At 40.7% G+C, this 16,116-nt stretch overlaps 4 protein-coding genes across 4 annotated transcripts; 1 reads left to right on the top strand and 3 right to left on the bottom strand.

Moving 5' to 3' along the window:
- Positions 1-852: 852 nt before the first annotated feature.
- K444DRAFT_706580 (alpha/beta-hydrolase) lies at positions 853-1,861 on the top strand (the record flags this gene model as incomplete). The annotated part of the gene is made up of 3 exons (XM_024888136.1): positions 853-1,334; positions 1,420-1,563; positions 1,612-1,861. 3 exons carry the CDS (start codon positions 853-855, stop codon positions 1,859-1,861), a joined length of 876 nt encoding a protein of 291 aa, XP_024727817.1.
- Positions 1,862-3,970: 2,109 nt separating this feature from the next.
- K444DRAFT_636316 (uncharacterized protein) lies at positions 3,971-4,945 on the bottom strand (the record flags this gene model as incomplete). The annotated part of the gene is made up of 1 exon (XM_024883984.1): positions 3,971-4,945. The coding sequence occupies one exon, from the start codon at positions 4,943-4,945 to the stop codon at positions 3,971-3,973; it is 975 nt and encodes a 324-aa protein (XP_024727816.1).
- Positions 4,946-6,308: 1,363 nt separating this feature from the next.
- On the bottom strand, positions 6,309-8,287 carry K444DRAFT_601064 (general substrate transporter; the record flags this gene model as incomplete). The annotated part of the gene is made up of 6 exons (XM_024878652.1): positions 8,176-8,287; positions 7,710-8,127; positions 7,608-7,647; positions 7,401-7,551; positions 7,079-7,344; positions 6,309-7,022 (listed from the first exon to the last, which is right to left on the bottom strand). Exons 2-6 carry the CDS (start codon positions 8,111-8,113, stop codon positions 6,309-6,311), a joined length of 1,575 nt encoding a protein of 524 aa, XP_024727815.1. The 5' UTR covers positions 8,114-8,127; positions 8,176-8,287.
- A 1,298-nt stretch (positions 8,288-9,585) lies between these two features.
- K444DRAFT_544384 (HET-domain-containing protein) lies at positions 9,586-10,797 on the bottom strand (the record flags this gene model as incomplete). Its single annotated transcript, XM_024876048.1, has 2 exons — positions 9,586-10,184; positions 10,236-10,797. 2 exons carry the CDS (start codon positions 10,795-10,797, stop codon positions 9,586-9,588), a joined length of 1,161 nt encoding a protein of 386 aa, XP_024727814.1.
- Positions 10,798-16,116: the final 5,319 nt, after the last annotated feature.

Genomic DNA, 16,116 nt, shown 5'->3' with positions numbered 1-16,116 from the left:
TGCTATTGCCTGATACCTCGGTCATCACATACTCTTTTAATAGGTGCATTTCGATGTTGCTGCAATACAATTCGATGCTTCAGTGCTCGCCCAGCTCACATGGCTTGCCCGCAGCCGCAGCCGCAGCCGCACCCGCATCCGTGGTTGTGCTTCTTGGAGAGTTACGATTTATTCAAAATGAGGCGGATATGCCCAATTCTATGGATCGTGCGCGCGCATTAATTATAGCAGATAAACAATTCTCGATTTAATCAGAGAAGGCTATGGAATAGCTATTTTATTCACTTTTACGTGATTATTCCAGGTAGAGGAGAGGGTGCTAAGCGAGTATCTAGGCGAGATACGCTGAACGATTAGTGGAAGTGAGAAGCAGCTGATTGATTATATCGTGGATCCTGCGCCATGCGCCATGCGTCTTGGGGTGCGCTTCTCACAACTTTTTATGGCCTAATTCATAGGCCCGATAAACTCCGATGGCCGGGGTTCTGCTGAAGGGAAGATGCTGCGCAAAGTCGAATGATATTGGAGTGCATGACGCGGCAATCTCTACTGTAATGCTGACATTCCGACTGCCCCATTTCTTACTGTCCCGTTTTTTGCTACCCCTTTTGGGACAGTGTTCAAGCGGTTCGGAACGTCTGGAATAATTTTTAACCTGGTTTCCCACGCTTTGTTAATTTACGCGATAGCGTCTTTCCCCCGATAGTGGTGATACTTGTACATCGTCCGTAGTACCTACAAGGAGCTTTATCTCCTCAAATTGCCTAGGCCTGGACAGAGAAATCAACCAATACCAAAAAGTATCATCGCAAAGACGGAAATCCCTCAGCTTAACTATAGGCAACAAGTAAGATGCCAAGAGAAGATATTGCCTTCCAGACCAGTGACAATGTCACTCTCCGCGGCTGGTTCTACCTGCCTGAAGCATCCTCAACCACCCCATTGCCATGTGTGGTGATGTCCCATGGCTTTACAGCAGTCAAAGAAATGTATCTCGACAAATACGCTGCCACCATCACTTCTTCTCTCCCAATTTCCTGTCTCGTGTATGACCATCGTGGTTTTGGAGCTTCGGACGCTCTCCCATCTGCTCCTCGTCTCGAAATAATCACTTCCTTGCAATGCAGCGATCTCTCGGATGCGATCACTTATGCTCAGAGCAGAGAAGATGTGAATAAAGAAAAGATCGGGATATGGGGTGTAGCCTTCAGTGGCGGGCATTGCATAAAGGTTGGAGCGGTTGACAGAAGGGTCAAGGCGGTCTTGAGTCAAGTACCCATGGTAAATGGTTGGGAGAATTTTCATCGGTTGACCCCACCGCATCTTGTAGCTGGGTTGAATAATCTATTCTAAGAAGGTTAGTGGAGCTTGAAGTGGTTCTTCTATAGCTAATATGTGGCATGAAGACTGACTGGCTAGAGCAGAAGGGAAAGCAGCAATGACGATTCCTGTCAGTCCTTTAAATCCGAAGGCAACTCCTGCGGTACAAGGAATTGATGCCCACGAGTTCTTTTTCGGATTGGGGAAGGGAACCGAATGGAAGAACGAAGTGACTATCAAAACGTGAGATCACCCTGCTTCTAATACGCGCATTGGCTGACACGGTGTAAGCATGGAAGAATTTCGATCATACAATCCATGGGTCCACATCCATCGCATATCGCCAACTCCCCTGCCGATGGCGATTGCGGAGAACGACACTCTTATGCCAACTGATCTGGCTCTGACCGCATACTCTAAGGCCCTAGAGCCCAAAGAGCTCCAACTTCTACCTGGTGGTCATTTTGGTGGTTATGGTGCACACTTCGAGAACGTCGTTAAGTGTCAAGTCGAATTCTTGAAGAAGACGCTCTATACTTGATAACCTTGCCGTTCTCTTTGCTAAGACATCCTCAGCCGTATTCATAGTTCTAATAATGACGTTTTCTGCGCTTCTTCGTCTTCTGCTGCTTGGTCGGGTCGGCAATCAGGGTTGGTGTTCTTCATTTAAATCATATATACGTAGCATGCATTTGTGGTCAAGGTTATATTCGGCACATATACCACGAGGCAACTTTCCCCTGGAGACATTTCGACCCTGCCTCTGATCTCCTGACGTCCTCAGCATCTGCTCCGCGCACACCAATTCTTTAGCGGTCTGCGAGTGTCTCTGCCTCCCCTTTACTTGAAACAGCTGTATACTCAACCGCTAGAGGCCCTCCGCTACTGCTGCCGGGACAATCCCTGCCTCTAGATGCATCTGGTAAGTTCAAACCCTTCAATAATCTTGCTGCTGGTTCTATCAGTTCTTTACAATGCCCGGACACAGTTCAATGACCTCTGCAAAGCCATATCATTCTCTCCTTTTCCGCCCGCATCCACAGAACCTCCCAGCTTCCGAAGTTGCGTTTGCATACGCTATGTTCTTGACGATGCACTTCAACGACTTCGAACCTCTATTGCCAGCATGTCTCTGCAAGATCTCCTCTTCCTCCAAATACTCCTTCCGCGAGCTCCTTCTACTGTCTTCCTTCGCACCAATCTGCTGAACGAGCTTTCTATTACGGAGAACATGGGGACAATTGGGCTTGATAACACTAGCACACATAGCTTGGGGGTGTTTAACAAGTGTTGCATGGCATAGAATTGTGGGGATTGATGTGCAATTGTTATTCATCTTATAGCTAGACTTCCAGGGAATATTTGAATCATTTGTCTAAAGCCATCTTCCGTCTAATCAGATTTCCGACCGCAAAATCCCAATATTCGATGTATGCTAATCTCCTCTACATGCGGCTCCTCCTCCATGCCTCAAGGACACTTAGGAGATCAATTCCTAGCCTCCTGTTTGCTTTCCTTCTCGCTAGACTTTTCCTTGATTACTTTCCCTTCACGAAACACCAAACTTCGAGTACTTTCTTACAGGGCAAATCATGGATTTACTTGCTTAACCTCGATATTGCTCTACTCTTTGGGCCTTTGCCTATCGATTAGTAGTCGTTTTATCGCTATCGCAGCATCGCATCCACTATTTCCCGCCGCTTAACTACTTTCCTTTCAAACAAACCATGCGGTTCCCAAGGCACTTACATATCGGAAGTGTCAGGAATCCTTCCCATCTCGCAACAAACTCTTCAAGCATGTCTACGGCAATTCGTATAATATCAAATCCGAGAAGGCTCCCCAGGCTTCCCAACAGCAACCCACTTCCCAGTATTAGGAACTGCCTTCCCAGCCAAGTTCCCACAATACGGAACCCTCTTCCCAGGATAAGGAGCGAGCTTCCCAACTAGCTTCTCGAAATGGCATACAAGTTGCATTCCCGGCATTCCTAGTATATTGCCATTCCGAAATATTGCTCCTCAAGGTTCCTGACATAATTAATGCTTTGGTTAGGGTTAAGGGTTCAGATTTTCTATTTATAACGCCAATAACTAGCTATAATATTAAAAGTTATCATGTTTGCATTACTGGCAAGACTCTGCTTTCCTTTCCAGGTAATAAGAGATACTTTATGTAAGCTTGTCCTGATAAATATCACCAGGGCAAGTACGCTAAAGCAGCGACTATGAACCGCCAGACACTGGAAGATAAGGACAGTCGGATACTGCTCTGGCGGGCCACTAACAATGGGCAAGAGGCCGTTGTCAAGCTAATCACTTGCAAATCTTGCGACTATATGCGGTTTAAACATGCTGCTGCCCTGAAATGCCATAATGCCAGCGCTTACATACAAGTATTTATCTGTATCTTTGCGTTTGCTGGCGTAATAGCACCTTTGCCTTGAAAAAACAAATAAAAGTGCTATATTTTATCCTAATACCTTAACCTCTTTGCCTAGGTTTATAAGCTTCAAGTATATTCCAAAGATGGAAGTAGACTTTGGAGAGGTCCAGCTTCGGCGCAGATTGTATCAGCATTACACTCGGGAGATTTTTGGCCCTGAATCAAGGCCTGTGCAAATGAACGAGGAGAAGATAACCCAATTCTTTTATCGCCTTTCTCCCTGTCCCAATTCCGCACGTCCATATCCCGTTTCTATAGGCAGTTCGCTCCTTCCCGTGAGACCTGCTGCAGGGCCTTCACTATAACCCCCATTATGTCCTGGAGCCGGCCCCGAGCTATAACCATGGAGTTCCGGCTTAATTGATCTCGATGCCACCGGAACAGTTGTCTGAGGCTTTTCATACCTTCGCCTCGCCATCAGCCAGAGCAAACCTGCCAACGCAACAAGCAGCGGTACACCGAGTCCCACACCAAGACCAGCACCTATGGCGGTGGTTGAGCTATTCGAACACATCGCGGTATTTGTTGGCTTCACACTTGAGACCGCCGACGCTGTTCCTGAAACCGAGGCTGCCGTGGCAGATGTCCCTGCAGTAGACGCCGATATGGAAGTCGAGATAGTGGTATACGCATTCGCGAGATTGAAGCTAAATTGATCTTGCTGCGGCGCGAACTGGTAGTTAATCCAAGTTGCATTATTCCATTCGAACCCCACGCCAGCAGCACAGCAGTCTGCTGTTGAGGAGCTGTTTTGGCAGCAATAGGCGTTCAAGGGGCTGCAGAAGCGAAGGATTTCTTGGTCGTCGTTGACTGGTTGTGTGATGTCAGTTGGGTGCTGGTGAGTATACGGGGGAGGGAGATATAGTAAGGCTTGGGAAGGTGAGGGAGTTGTACCATTGGTGCACACGTTCGGACATGAAGGCCCCCACTTCGAATCTGTGCATGCGCCTCGGTAGATGTAGCCAAAGAAGATTGATTGGCATAAACCATTGCTGAAGCACGGATCGTGATGAGCGTCGTCGAAGTAATAGCAGCAGGCTCCGCCATTGGAGCTGCACTGTTTGTAACCTGAGTTCACTCCATTGGGAAAGTAGCATGCCTGGCTGTTCGCGAACTGAGAAACAGACAAGAAGATCAACCAAGTCGAATATAGCGAATATGTAGAAAACATTTTCGACATTAAGTTTCAAGTGGTGTGTAAAGCGCGAGATGCTCTTGAAACGTCGGGGACGCTTGTGAGATCGACTGAGGCCAGCAGTACTTAAGGCGAGGAAAGCTAGCAATGCACTCTCAGGTGAGCCCCCTTGTCATTTGCATTTCTTATCCAATAAGCTGTATTAGCTAGCACATCTGTGTGTCAAGCTAGGGAGCACTTGCCGCAGTGTTTGTAGTTGATCCAAGCAAGTTCGAGTGAAGTGCGGCAAGATCGACAAAACAGGGCAGCTACGTGAGGCGGATTCGTTCCTTTTGTTGGACATGAACACAGTGAAGCCAATGATCTTGCACCGCTTCTGGGGCCTTGCATCAATGAGGGGGCGAAAAGGATACACACAGCCGAAGGAACGAATTATATCACTGAGGGGTTCGATGGCTGCTTCTAGATGGGCTTGCAGATTTCCAAAATGCCACCCATGGTTGCTGGCTTGTTCCCTCGGTTGAGGGCCAAGTGATGCCGAACCAGGAAGAGAAAGTAATTTAGTGCGCGCAACATCTGCGACCAAGCCGTTCCCTTCCCTTCCCCCTTCCCATGCCTTTGATTTTTTAACGTTAAGAATTCTATGATATTCCGCCCGAAACCTGTTCAATCTGATAGCCTCTCAAGATCGCAACAACAAAAACGACCTACGATGCATTCCAATTCGGCTGTACCTTCCGGTCAGCGACCGCTGACTCTTTGTCCTTCGGCGAGTGGTTAATCATTGATTGCAGCGCATTCTTGAAACAACAATAACTCGCCGTAGATTGAGGTGTGCTTCGTGGCCTCTCAGCCTTACTTGTCCTCAAAAAGCTTATGCTACAATGCAGCCGAGCTATCCAACCATTCAGGGACCCCCGGTGTTCCCTTCAGGTTGTTGAAGCCCTGCGAACTATTTGACGTTGTTGGTGTTACATCGACGGGAGGGTGAGTTCAAGGCATCCAATATATTGTATTTATTGTTTTGGTAACCAGGTTTTACGGTGGCTCTAGGATTTTGCGGTTATGTTTGACACCTGGAAAATGAACGTCGATGAGGCTCTCGATTTGTACGTAAGTAATTTCATATTTGAAGAAGGGAACGCCCCTCAACGCTCATTTGGAGAGGCCTTCTCGTCTTCTCCATTGACTGCTCTAGAAACAGCACCCCTTGTAGAGGATAAGTTTGAAAACCATGTTAGTTAGGGTATAGCACGAGCGGCACAAAATGCCGCCACTCCATTGCAGACACGATCTTATACCATAGAAATAGATTAGTTTACTAAAACAACCTTAAGAAATAGATTAGATGTTAGCTAAGTTCTATTTCTTATCCCATTACTCTTCGCCACTTTCCTTTTAACGGACACTACCCCTCCGTTCTCTCTACTATCTGAACAACACCGTCCGAAGATTTCTCAGCCCCAGCAATTCGCGATCGAGCCATATCCTCTTCAAGTGCTTGATCATACTGCTTCTCATCCTCAAGTGTTGCGTGGTAGTAATGTACCGCAACCTTGTCGCCGAATTCCGCACTAATGTCTTCTAAACTCCTCTGCATTGTCTCTGGAGCGAAAAAGAAAATTATGAGGAATTGAACGGCTGTTGGGATAATTAACACGATGAAAAACCTCCAGGTGATATTATTCAATGCCGTTGGACCCGCAATCAACAAGACGATGGTCGCGCAGTACAGGCCCACCATTCCAACAGCCATGCCTTGTGCGCGGATATGAGTCGGGAAAATCTCCGAGAGGTAGAGGAATTGGGAAGCATCCATGCAAAATGACCAGCAAATAATGAAAAGAAAGATAAAGAAGATAGCAGCGCGTTGTCCAGCAATGTTCGTGGTTCCGAGAAACTGTGCCTGCATAATACATTCGAGAATGAGGACGACAACGAGCATGCCAAGGCCTGTCAAGAGAAATACTCGACGACCAAACTTATCGACAAAGAGGCCATTGAATACATTTCCGGGGAAGGAAGCCGTTACCCAGATGGCACTTAATAGTAGCGGCATATACCCACCCATCCCTAAGGACTCGTAGAGCAACACACCATAGTTGGCGATAATCAAGACTCCCTGCCAGTGTATGTTAGCTTTATAAGTGCAGCTTCCGGGGCTGAAAAAGTACTGACCGTAAACTGGTTGCCGAACATTAAAATGAAGCCCAATAACGCTCGTTTTCGATTTGCCGCAGTGGCAAACAACTGCCATTGGCCCGCCCCTTGCAAAAGTGTCTTGTCTAGTTCCATTTGCTTCTTGATCTGGTAGAATTCTTTCTTTGACCTGACATCATTTGGATCATCCTTGCTCTTATGTAACCGGTAGATAGTAGACAGGGCTTCGTCGGTCCGATCCTGTTGCAACAACCACCGTGGGCTAAACGGAAGCCAAGGGGAACCTGTGAAAATACACTGTTGGTAAGTCGGCTATAGGCTAAACAAACATGTAACTGACCTATCAATAGAAGAATGGCAGGTGCTGTTTGGAATGCTAACGGAAAGCGCCACGAAAACGAGGTTGCGCCTTTCACAAAGTATGTGCTAAAGCCAATCCATGCGGAAAGTGAGTAGCCCACTGCGAACATTACACCATGCATGGAAACCATCTACAGAGAGTAAGTGGTGCCCATAGCACGCAGTGTCGGTCAGAGTAATGACTTACAAGTCCACGGCTTTCCGGTGTCGACACTTCTGCCTGATACCTAAGTTTCGTCGGTCAGCTTTTGAGGCAATGTCGAAAGGGCAGATGAAGCAAGGAACATACATGGGAATACCAGTGACCAGCATTCCAATCCCCAATCCAGCTATAAACCGCGCAATAAGGAACATTGCAATATTGACAGATCCGGCACAAAGTCCCCCACCCAGGATGAGTACCAACGCGCCGACCTGAATGTTCCTTTTGCGTCCCGCCCAATCTGCAACCCATGAAGTAATACCGGCGCCGAAAACTGAGCCAACAGAACTCAGCCCATTCATGGCTCCAATATATGCGGTTGTACGACTATATCCAGGCTCCCCTTGCGTGGCTAGTTTGAAGTACGTATAGAAAGTGGGCTGTCCGATCGTAGAGGAGATAACGGCCATTCCATAGCTACAAGCCATGGAACCAAGAGCGACAAAGACCACAACTCCGAAGTTGAAAACATTAGGTATGAATTTGCCCATTCCGAAGTGAGTTTCTAATTGTCTTCAGATATAAGCCATCTAGCATGGGCCAGAGAACATACCAGTTCCTGTTTCCAGACTTAAAAAGGTAGCCAAAATAATGGGTAATTACACGCGACGAATCACGTTAGAAAATGAATGGCGCGAGAGTATAACAAGAAGGTTTTCCTGTAGAGCAAGTTGGGGAGACGGCTGCTAGAACACTAAAGCACTATGTAGGCTCGCTGAAAGTATTAGTCAACGGTCAGATATTTTTAGAACTGGGGGAAGAAGCGAAAAATGGAGTACGAGATTACGGACATGAGTTTAGTCAGGCACTTAACCCTTCGTGTGGTGAGACATTGCTAGCGTTGCAGGACAAGTGTGCCACTCAAAGAAAATCGCAGGAAGTTAGCAGCTTTTTCTATAATTTTATTGGGTGCCACACTTTCCTGCAATGCTAGTAATGTCTCACTAGACGAAGGAATGGTATTAATTGGACGAACTCGGGCCGATTAATCTCGCTTTTTGAAGTGGCGTCTTAAGCGAGCCAATTATGCAGGTACACGTATATTAATAATTAAACTTTTTATTTGTAAAAAGATTCTATTCTTGTTTAATATACAAGCTATATATAAATACTAAATTTGCGATTTTATATCTTTAAACTTTAAGTATTATTATAATTTAGCTTTTAATTTAGTTACCTAACTAGTATTATTTACATTTATTGCTTCTAGTTACTTCCAGTTACTTCCAAGTTATATTGTGATAGGGATTTTATCCCTGGTCACGTGGTTCTGTCATGTGACCTCCGAACGTCTGTACAATTCGCAGTCCGTTTATATTATTCCTCTCTTTTTCTTAGTTCTTAGAAAAAAACCAATATTTACTTAATTAAAAACGTGTCTGGGAAATGAGCTAGAATTATATCTAATGAGGTTAGCAGCAAGTGCAATTCGAGCCGAAACTTACGGTTTCAGGTGAGATGCGAGTCGAATTATAGGGCGTGTAGATAATAGGCTATTTACTGAAATAAAATTTTGTTGAAAAATCGTAATAAATATCTCACTGAAACTATTCAAGAAAGGTTTCGTTATTCCAGTCGAATCAGATGACCCTTCTTTTTATCAAACTCCAAACATAGGAAGTTTTCCTTCTCTTTTGTAGACAAGAGATCCGTGTTATCTATCTTGGAACTAGTCGAATATTCCCAGTTCCAAGTCTTATATAACCCTCACAGGCCATATCAGATGGTGTCACGATTAGTCCTGGGATAAGATCAGTCCCTAATATCATGCCGATGGGTACGAAGAACAGAGTGCTGTGTTGTATATCTTGTACGTCTTCATAATCAAAACCAACAGAGCATTTCAAGTTCGACAAATTCCTATTTCGTATGATATATGTGTCTGCATCCCCGTCTAGTGTTATTTCTGATAGGTGGCAGCGGAGAGTGAGGTATCCATGAAAGAATTGATGGCCAGCTAAGCTTATGTCCTGCTGTACCTCAACATCGATGACAAGTATGAACAGTCGCGTTTCAGGCCAACCAGGAAGATAGTTGAGCTGCACTGCACCATCATAAGAGAGACAAGACCACGAGGTGCTCTCAATACTTTTGGCGAATTTCTCTCAGGCTGGCGAAGACTTCTCCAGCAAAGTTGTTTTTCGATGTACTTCCGCCACAAACCAGCGCAATATTCATCACTCCACACTTCTTGTAGATATTGTGCCATGCTCGAAATTGCAAGAATCTTGTCCTTTTCCGGAAAAGTAAGCCCGCTCGATGTATATTGGTGGACAGTATGACCCCATGTGTGCGAAAATTTCTCTTCGTTAAGCATATCTAGAGGGCCTTGATTTTTCTTGGTCGCTAACCTGCGACTACTGGGAGGATGGGAGAACGCTTCGCCAATATGTGACTGGTAGCAATCCCAGTAAATTTGATCCGCTGCAAAATGAAGAATGCGTTTTGATATTTGCCGTTCTTGGACCACCCACGGTCGGCGATTTAGAGGCGCATCGTCAATGTCTGTTTCCCATTGATCATTATTGGGCAGCTCGAATGTTCCATTTAGATCTTGAATTTCTATTCCCCATTGATCATGACTGGGCTCAAATGTTCCATTTAGGACTTCACTCGTCAAGTAAAGCACTACGAATAAAGCTTTAGGATTGCGGCTGCGAAACAGGCCTTGGCTGCTATTGCGAGAATGCGTTGCAGCGATGTTACAGTAGGCATTTTGGTAGACTCGCAACATAGTTCCTGCTTCATATTCCCAGTCGTCCAATGAATTTTGAATGATACAGAGAGAGTCGATCCAAATGAAACGAAAACCGATTGCCCGAGTCAGCTTGAATGCGTCCAAGAAGGTTGCAGGTACAAGTGTCAAATCGATACCATTTAAAAATTGATCAAGAGTCCCGGTAGTCAATGTTAATGGTTTGACTCTACCCCAGCAGTGACTGAGACTGACGTATGGCCCCCGCCCGTCCATCGAAGCTTCGGATGTTATAACGAGCCGGGGACGGTTTTCCGCATCAGCGTCCAACAACCCCACATCAATCAATTGAGTGGGATACCAGGTTGAAGCGGGTTTAGAAGCGGCGCATATACCCGTCGGCAATTCCTCGCTTTGCTGGGGCCGACTTGCACTAGCAAGTCGGACCCAGCAACTCCGACATACCACCAACTCCGACATTTGCGATAAAATATTAATTATTAAATCAACCACATAAAATATTGAAATAACAAAATTAGATTATTATAGCCCTTAATTAAGTCTATAATCGCCTCATAGAGCTTTCTGCCAAATAAAAAGGTTCTGGCATAAATTATTAATAATTCACTTTAAAATCATAATGACATTCGTGCTTCCCATTAAAATCAGTTTGCAGCACATTAACTAATTACCATATTTATCGATATTAAATCATATATTACTATTAAAATTAGAAGTCTATATATCTTCCTGCGTTATCTGAGTATTAATAGCTTCAATCTTACGCTTCCTGCCCCGTGGCTTCTTTCCCTGTGCCAAAGCTTCCTGTCTTCTAGTCTCCTTGGCCTCCTCCTCTATTCTCTTCTTCTCATCTCTTTCTGCTTTCTCCTTAGCCCTCTGTTCCTTCTTTTTTCGATCATCTTCTGCCTTTTGAGCCTTTTCAACCTCCCTTCTAATCTTATTTTCTTCCTTTTCAACCACTGCTTTGTGCCGGCGTTCGGCTAGCTCTAGCTCTTTCCTCATTCTAGTGAGTTCGTCTTCCTCTTCCCTATCGTTTCTAGCTTTAATATTACGTAGACCTTCTGTAGAGGAGATTATACGGCCTCTATGAACAGGTTTAACGTATCGTTCGTAATCCTCTTCGTTTACAAAAGGGGAATTACTAGCCCAGAGATCTCGATTGTCCTTGTCCCGCAACTGCTGCTTGGCGATGGCTTCCAAATTAGCCTTAATTTGGGCCCCTTTTCTGAACTTCTTATTTGAAAGCTTTCGAGAGGGAGACGATATAGTATCTTCGTATCTTTCGAGAAAATCTGCGTGTGCAAAGATCCCTTTTGCTCTGTAGGGGGTCTGTATAAAAGCGGTTTTGGTATACTATCGTGGATCAAGACCCTTAATTCCTACCTCTTATGTGAGGCCCCTTTTTCGGTGAAAGGTGAGAATGCCAGTGCACTGATTGGTGCGTGCGCTGCTGACTAATGCACTTTCCGGTAAAAGGGATTTCGGTAAAAGGGCACCTCCCCTACCACTCCCCACCCCCCTTTAAATAAGCATTCCCTTGTCTCGAAGCACGTACTCGTCATGTTCTTATATAATCCGATTTACAGGGTTACTATCTGCCATATCTGCAAGTCCTATATTATTCCAGGGGTACGTAGTCAAGAGCGGCACCTGCGAGTACAGCCATACCGACTCTTGGGAGACGAGCTCAAGGCGACTACATAGCTCCTCAGTAGCTATAACCTGAGGAATATAGCCGAGCTCAGAGAGTACAAGCCCCGGCCCAAAGACAGGTATTAGATAATTAAATATCTGGTTAGCTATAATAGTATCTACTATCTATAGCTATAGTATAGCTATAGTATCCGCTATCTTCCCAAGATAAAGAAGTACTGGACTACTTGCCATAAGACCGAAACAAGGTCTTATAAGAGTAGTTAGTTATAGAAAGAGTATAAACTATAAATATACTTTACTATAAAGAGCCGGATTAATTATTTTATAGTAATAAATAGAGAGAAAGGCAGGGAAATAGCCAGAGGCTCTATATTATTAACTGAGCCAGAAAAGGAACTATTTAAGTAATTAGAGAAGAATTATAAGAATATAAAATATAATCTTGAGAAGCAAGTAACTATAGTTTAGGATATTAGAGATTTAAGGTCAGAAAGGGTATTATAGCTATATAATATAACGGGTTTTCTATATTACCTGACTATACTAAAGAATAAGGAGATCTAGAGCTCGTATAAGCTATTACTAAAGAAAAAGCTTAATATGGATAGTAAGAATACTAAGGATCCTAATTTCGTCCGAATTTTAGTTATAGCCAAGGCTGTTTTAAGAGATATATACTAGTTATATAGTAATACCTTACTAGACCAGAAAATAATATAGTAGCAGGCTAATATCCTAAATGAATTCTATACTAGGGCTTTAGGTAAAGTAAATAAGTTCCGGTATTTCAAAAATATATTAATCCTAGTTACCTATTTTACTATTATAAAGCAGTTATTAGTATACTATTATTATATAGTATATTATAAAAGCGGCTATTTTACCCGGACTAAGCCAGAATAAGTACTATCCGGGGATATTATCTAGCTAACTACTTTATAAATCCAAGCTATAAATAAGATTATAGAAGCCTTAGCTATTAAGGATATAGAGGAGACTAAGCTAGCTCTTAAGTATATTATTTAGTAACTTTACTTGGCTCTAATTTGCTATACTATTAGTAGTATACTATTTAAGTTCCCTATTTTAAGTTTCTATACTATATTAAGTAGGAAAGTCTATAGGAAAGGCCAGGGATTATAAAAGAAGCCAGGGAATTTTAATAGCCATTTATTAGCTTTGACCTGAACTACTTAGCTAGTACTTTTTAACTATACTTATTTCCAAGAATAAGATAATAAAAATTAAATTCCTGTCTTTTTTACCAAGATCTATAAGAAGTTCTTCTAATAGCTAACTAAGACCCCGTTTGGATATATTCTATAGTAGAGGCTATACTTATTTAAGATTAGAAAAGCTACTATTATAAAATACCAAGCTTGGTAGTTCTTAGATAAATAAATAATAAAATATTATAAAATAGAATTATAAATATTATAGATCTCTAACTTAGTAGTTTCCGAATATTAATAAGCCTATATCCTATTTTATAATAAGCTCCTGTTCTAAGCTAAGAACCTTATTCTAATAGAATTATAGAGGCTAAAGGATGATCTAGATCTGGAAGATTTTAGTAGCTTATAGCTCTCTTATTCTAGTAATACCGAGTTTCTAGAAAGTACTAAGCTTACTTTTATCCGGCGGATCTAGGGTAATACTAAGCTCCGGGCCATATTCTTAACTAATAGTAAGAATAGAAATATAGTCTTATATCTAAAGGCTATAACTATTTATAAGATATATACTTAGGAATTCCTAGAACAAGTATTAGTATTATTTCATATCCCCGGTAGCCTGCTATTATAAGTATCCGAATTACTATTAGTAATATAATATAATAATACTTAATAGTATTACTTATTAATATAGGAGAAGCTAGTTATAATCTATATCTAATATTATAAGAGTTAGTAATAGTCCGGTATATATAAGAATAATATCTAATTCTTATTAAAAGTAATTAGAAATCTATTACTTTTATATATTATATATATCCTGTCTTTAAGGTAACTATTCTTCTAATAGTAGACTCCAGGTACTCTTATTTCTCTATATCTCTAGACTAAGCTAGATAGGATAATATAGGCTAATAGGACACTTTTAGCCTATCTAATAAAAACATATACTTATACTAAGATACTATACTTATATATATTAAACTAGTAATAGTTTATAGTATTAATTATAAAAGAGAAGTTTTCTATTAAGGAATAGGCAAATTTTAATCTTAAGGAAGATATAGGAAAAAATATTAAAAATGAACTGAATCTAGTTACTTTAATAGAACTAAATAATTATATATACTATACTTTTAATTATATATATACTAGAATAATAATACTTATTATAAATACTTTACTATACCGGAATTACTAAATATCCAAGAGTTAATATATATTTTTCCGGTTTAATTATATTCTATAAGAAAAGAGGCTATAAGATACTTTAGAGATACTATTATTATAAATACTAGATGTTTTTAAATATAGTCAGATATATAGAAGAAATATATATTCCGAGACTAATTTACTAGCTATTACTCGGAAACTATATAATATATTAGGCTTGTAATTCCGGGTTCCCGGTTAGCGAAATAAAGTACTTATTATTATAAGGCCTTAGCTAGCCAAGCAAGTAGTTCTAGTAATAGGAACCGGCTCTAGTAAGACTTTAGTTATTATAATTAGAGCTATAATTATAGATACTAGAACTATAATCCTAGTTTTACTAATAATTATTTTATAGGATAATATACTAAAACACTTTTATAAAGTAGGTATCTGGCTACTAATCTGGTCTATTAACTACTAATAATTAGCTTTATTAGTTCTTATATTAGCTAAAGCTATATATATTTAAGGCTTTCTTAAATACTATTATATTCTAGTTAGTAAATAGAAGCTAAACTATATTATAATTAATAAAGGTTATCTTACTATTATAGCTAGTAACTACCGGCTATATATAGCCTAACTAGGCTAGTATATCCGGTAAATTAGGATATAGATAGTCTGGCTAATAGCTATATTTTTCCTAGTAATATAAGAAGAATTTATTAAATATAATAAGCTTATAAAGCCCAGAATTATCTGGGAGTTAACTAACTGGCCTAATATTAAATATATAATTAACTTTAAAGCTAAACCCGGGCCCTTAATTAAGAGAGCTACTAATCTGGTATAGGTATATTAGCCTAAGCAGGAGATCTTTAATTACTCCCGGAATAAGATTATTATTTACTATTATATATAGAATAAAGTAGCTTAGCTTACTAATTTTCTATAGTATTTATTATATACCTCCGAATTAAGGTCTAATAAGGAAAAGGCTGCCATTTTCTCCTAGTAAATTACTAATAAAGACTAGCCTGTAATTATAGCTATATTTACTCTCGGGATTAGGTTTAATTATTCTTATATATAATAGATAGTCTATATAGATATACTTAATAAAATATCTGTCTTTTTTTAGGAATCTAGTAAAATAAGCCGAAATAGTAAGAAGGCTTCTTCTATTATTCTTTTATATTCCGAATAGAAGCCATAAATAGATAGGTTCCTTTCTCCTAATTAAAAAACTATATAACTATATTTAATCTAGTAATATTACTTCCGGGATATTCTTAGCTAGTTTTTAGATAATTAGTTAAATTAGTAATAGTATATAGTAGGTAAAGAGATATATTAGATCTATAGAAAGCCTTATACTAAAGCCCGGCCTCTTAATTTGAAATTTGAGTTAGTAATAACTAGAGAAATATAATTTACTAGTTCGGATAAGATATTATAATAAGATTATATCCGAGATTAGGTACTTAATAGCTATAAGTAAGATCTTAAAGTTATATTAGATAGTTATTTCTATTATTATATATTTGGCTATAAATTTAATTATATATTAGATATTTACTTCCGGCGGTTCTATTAGATCTATATAAAGAATAAGGTATACTAGATATAGAAGAGGAAAGAGAAGAAGTAGATTTAGTAATATATAGCTTACTAGAACTACTACTAGTTATAGGATATTTACTAGATAGTAAATCCAGAATATAAAAAGATAGAATATTAGTTTCCTAATATAGTTATACTACTTTATTATAGGATATATAAACGGGCAAAT

The sequence above is a fragment of the Hyaloscypha bicolor genome (genome assembly GCF_002865645.1).
Source record: "Hyaloscypha bicolor E unplaced genomic scaffold K444scaffold_182, whole genome shotgun sequence".
NCBI classification, from domain to species: Eukaryota; Fungi; Ascomycota; class Leotiomycetes; order Helotiales; family Hyaloscyphaceae; genus Hyaloscypha; species Hyaloscypha bicolor.
This window is presented reverse-complemented; position numbering and strand designations above follow the sequence as displayed.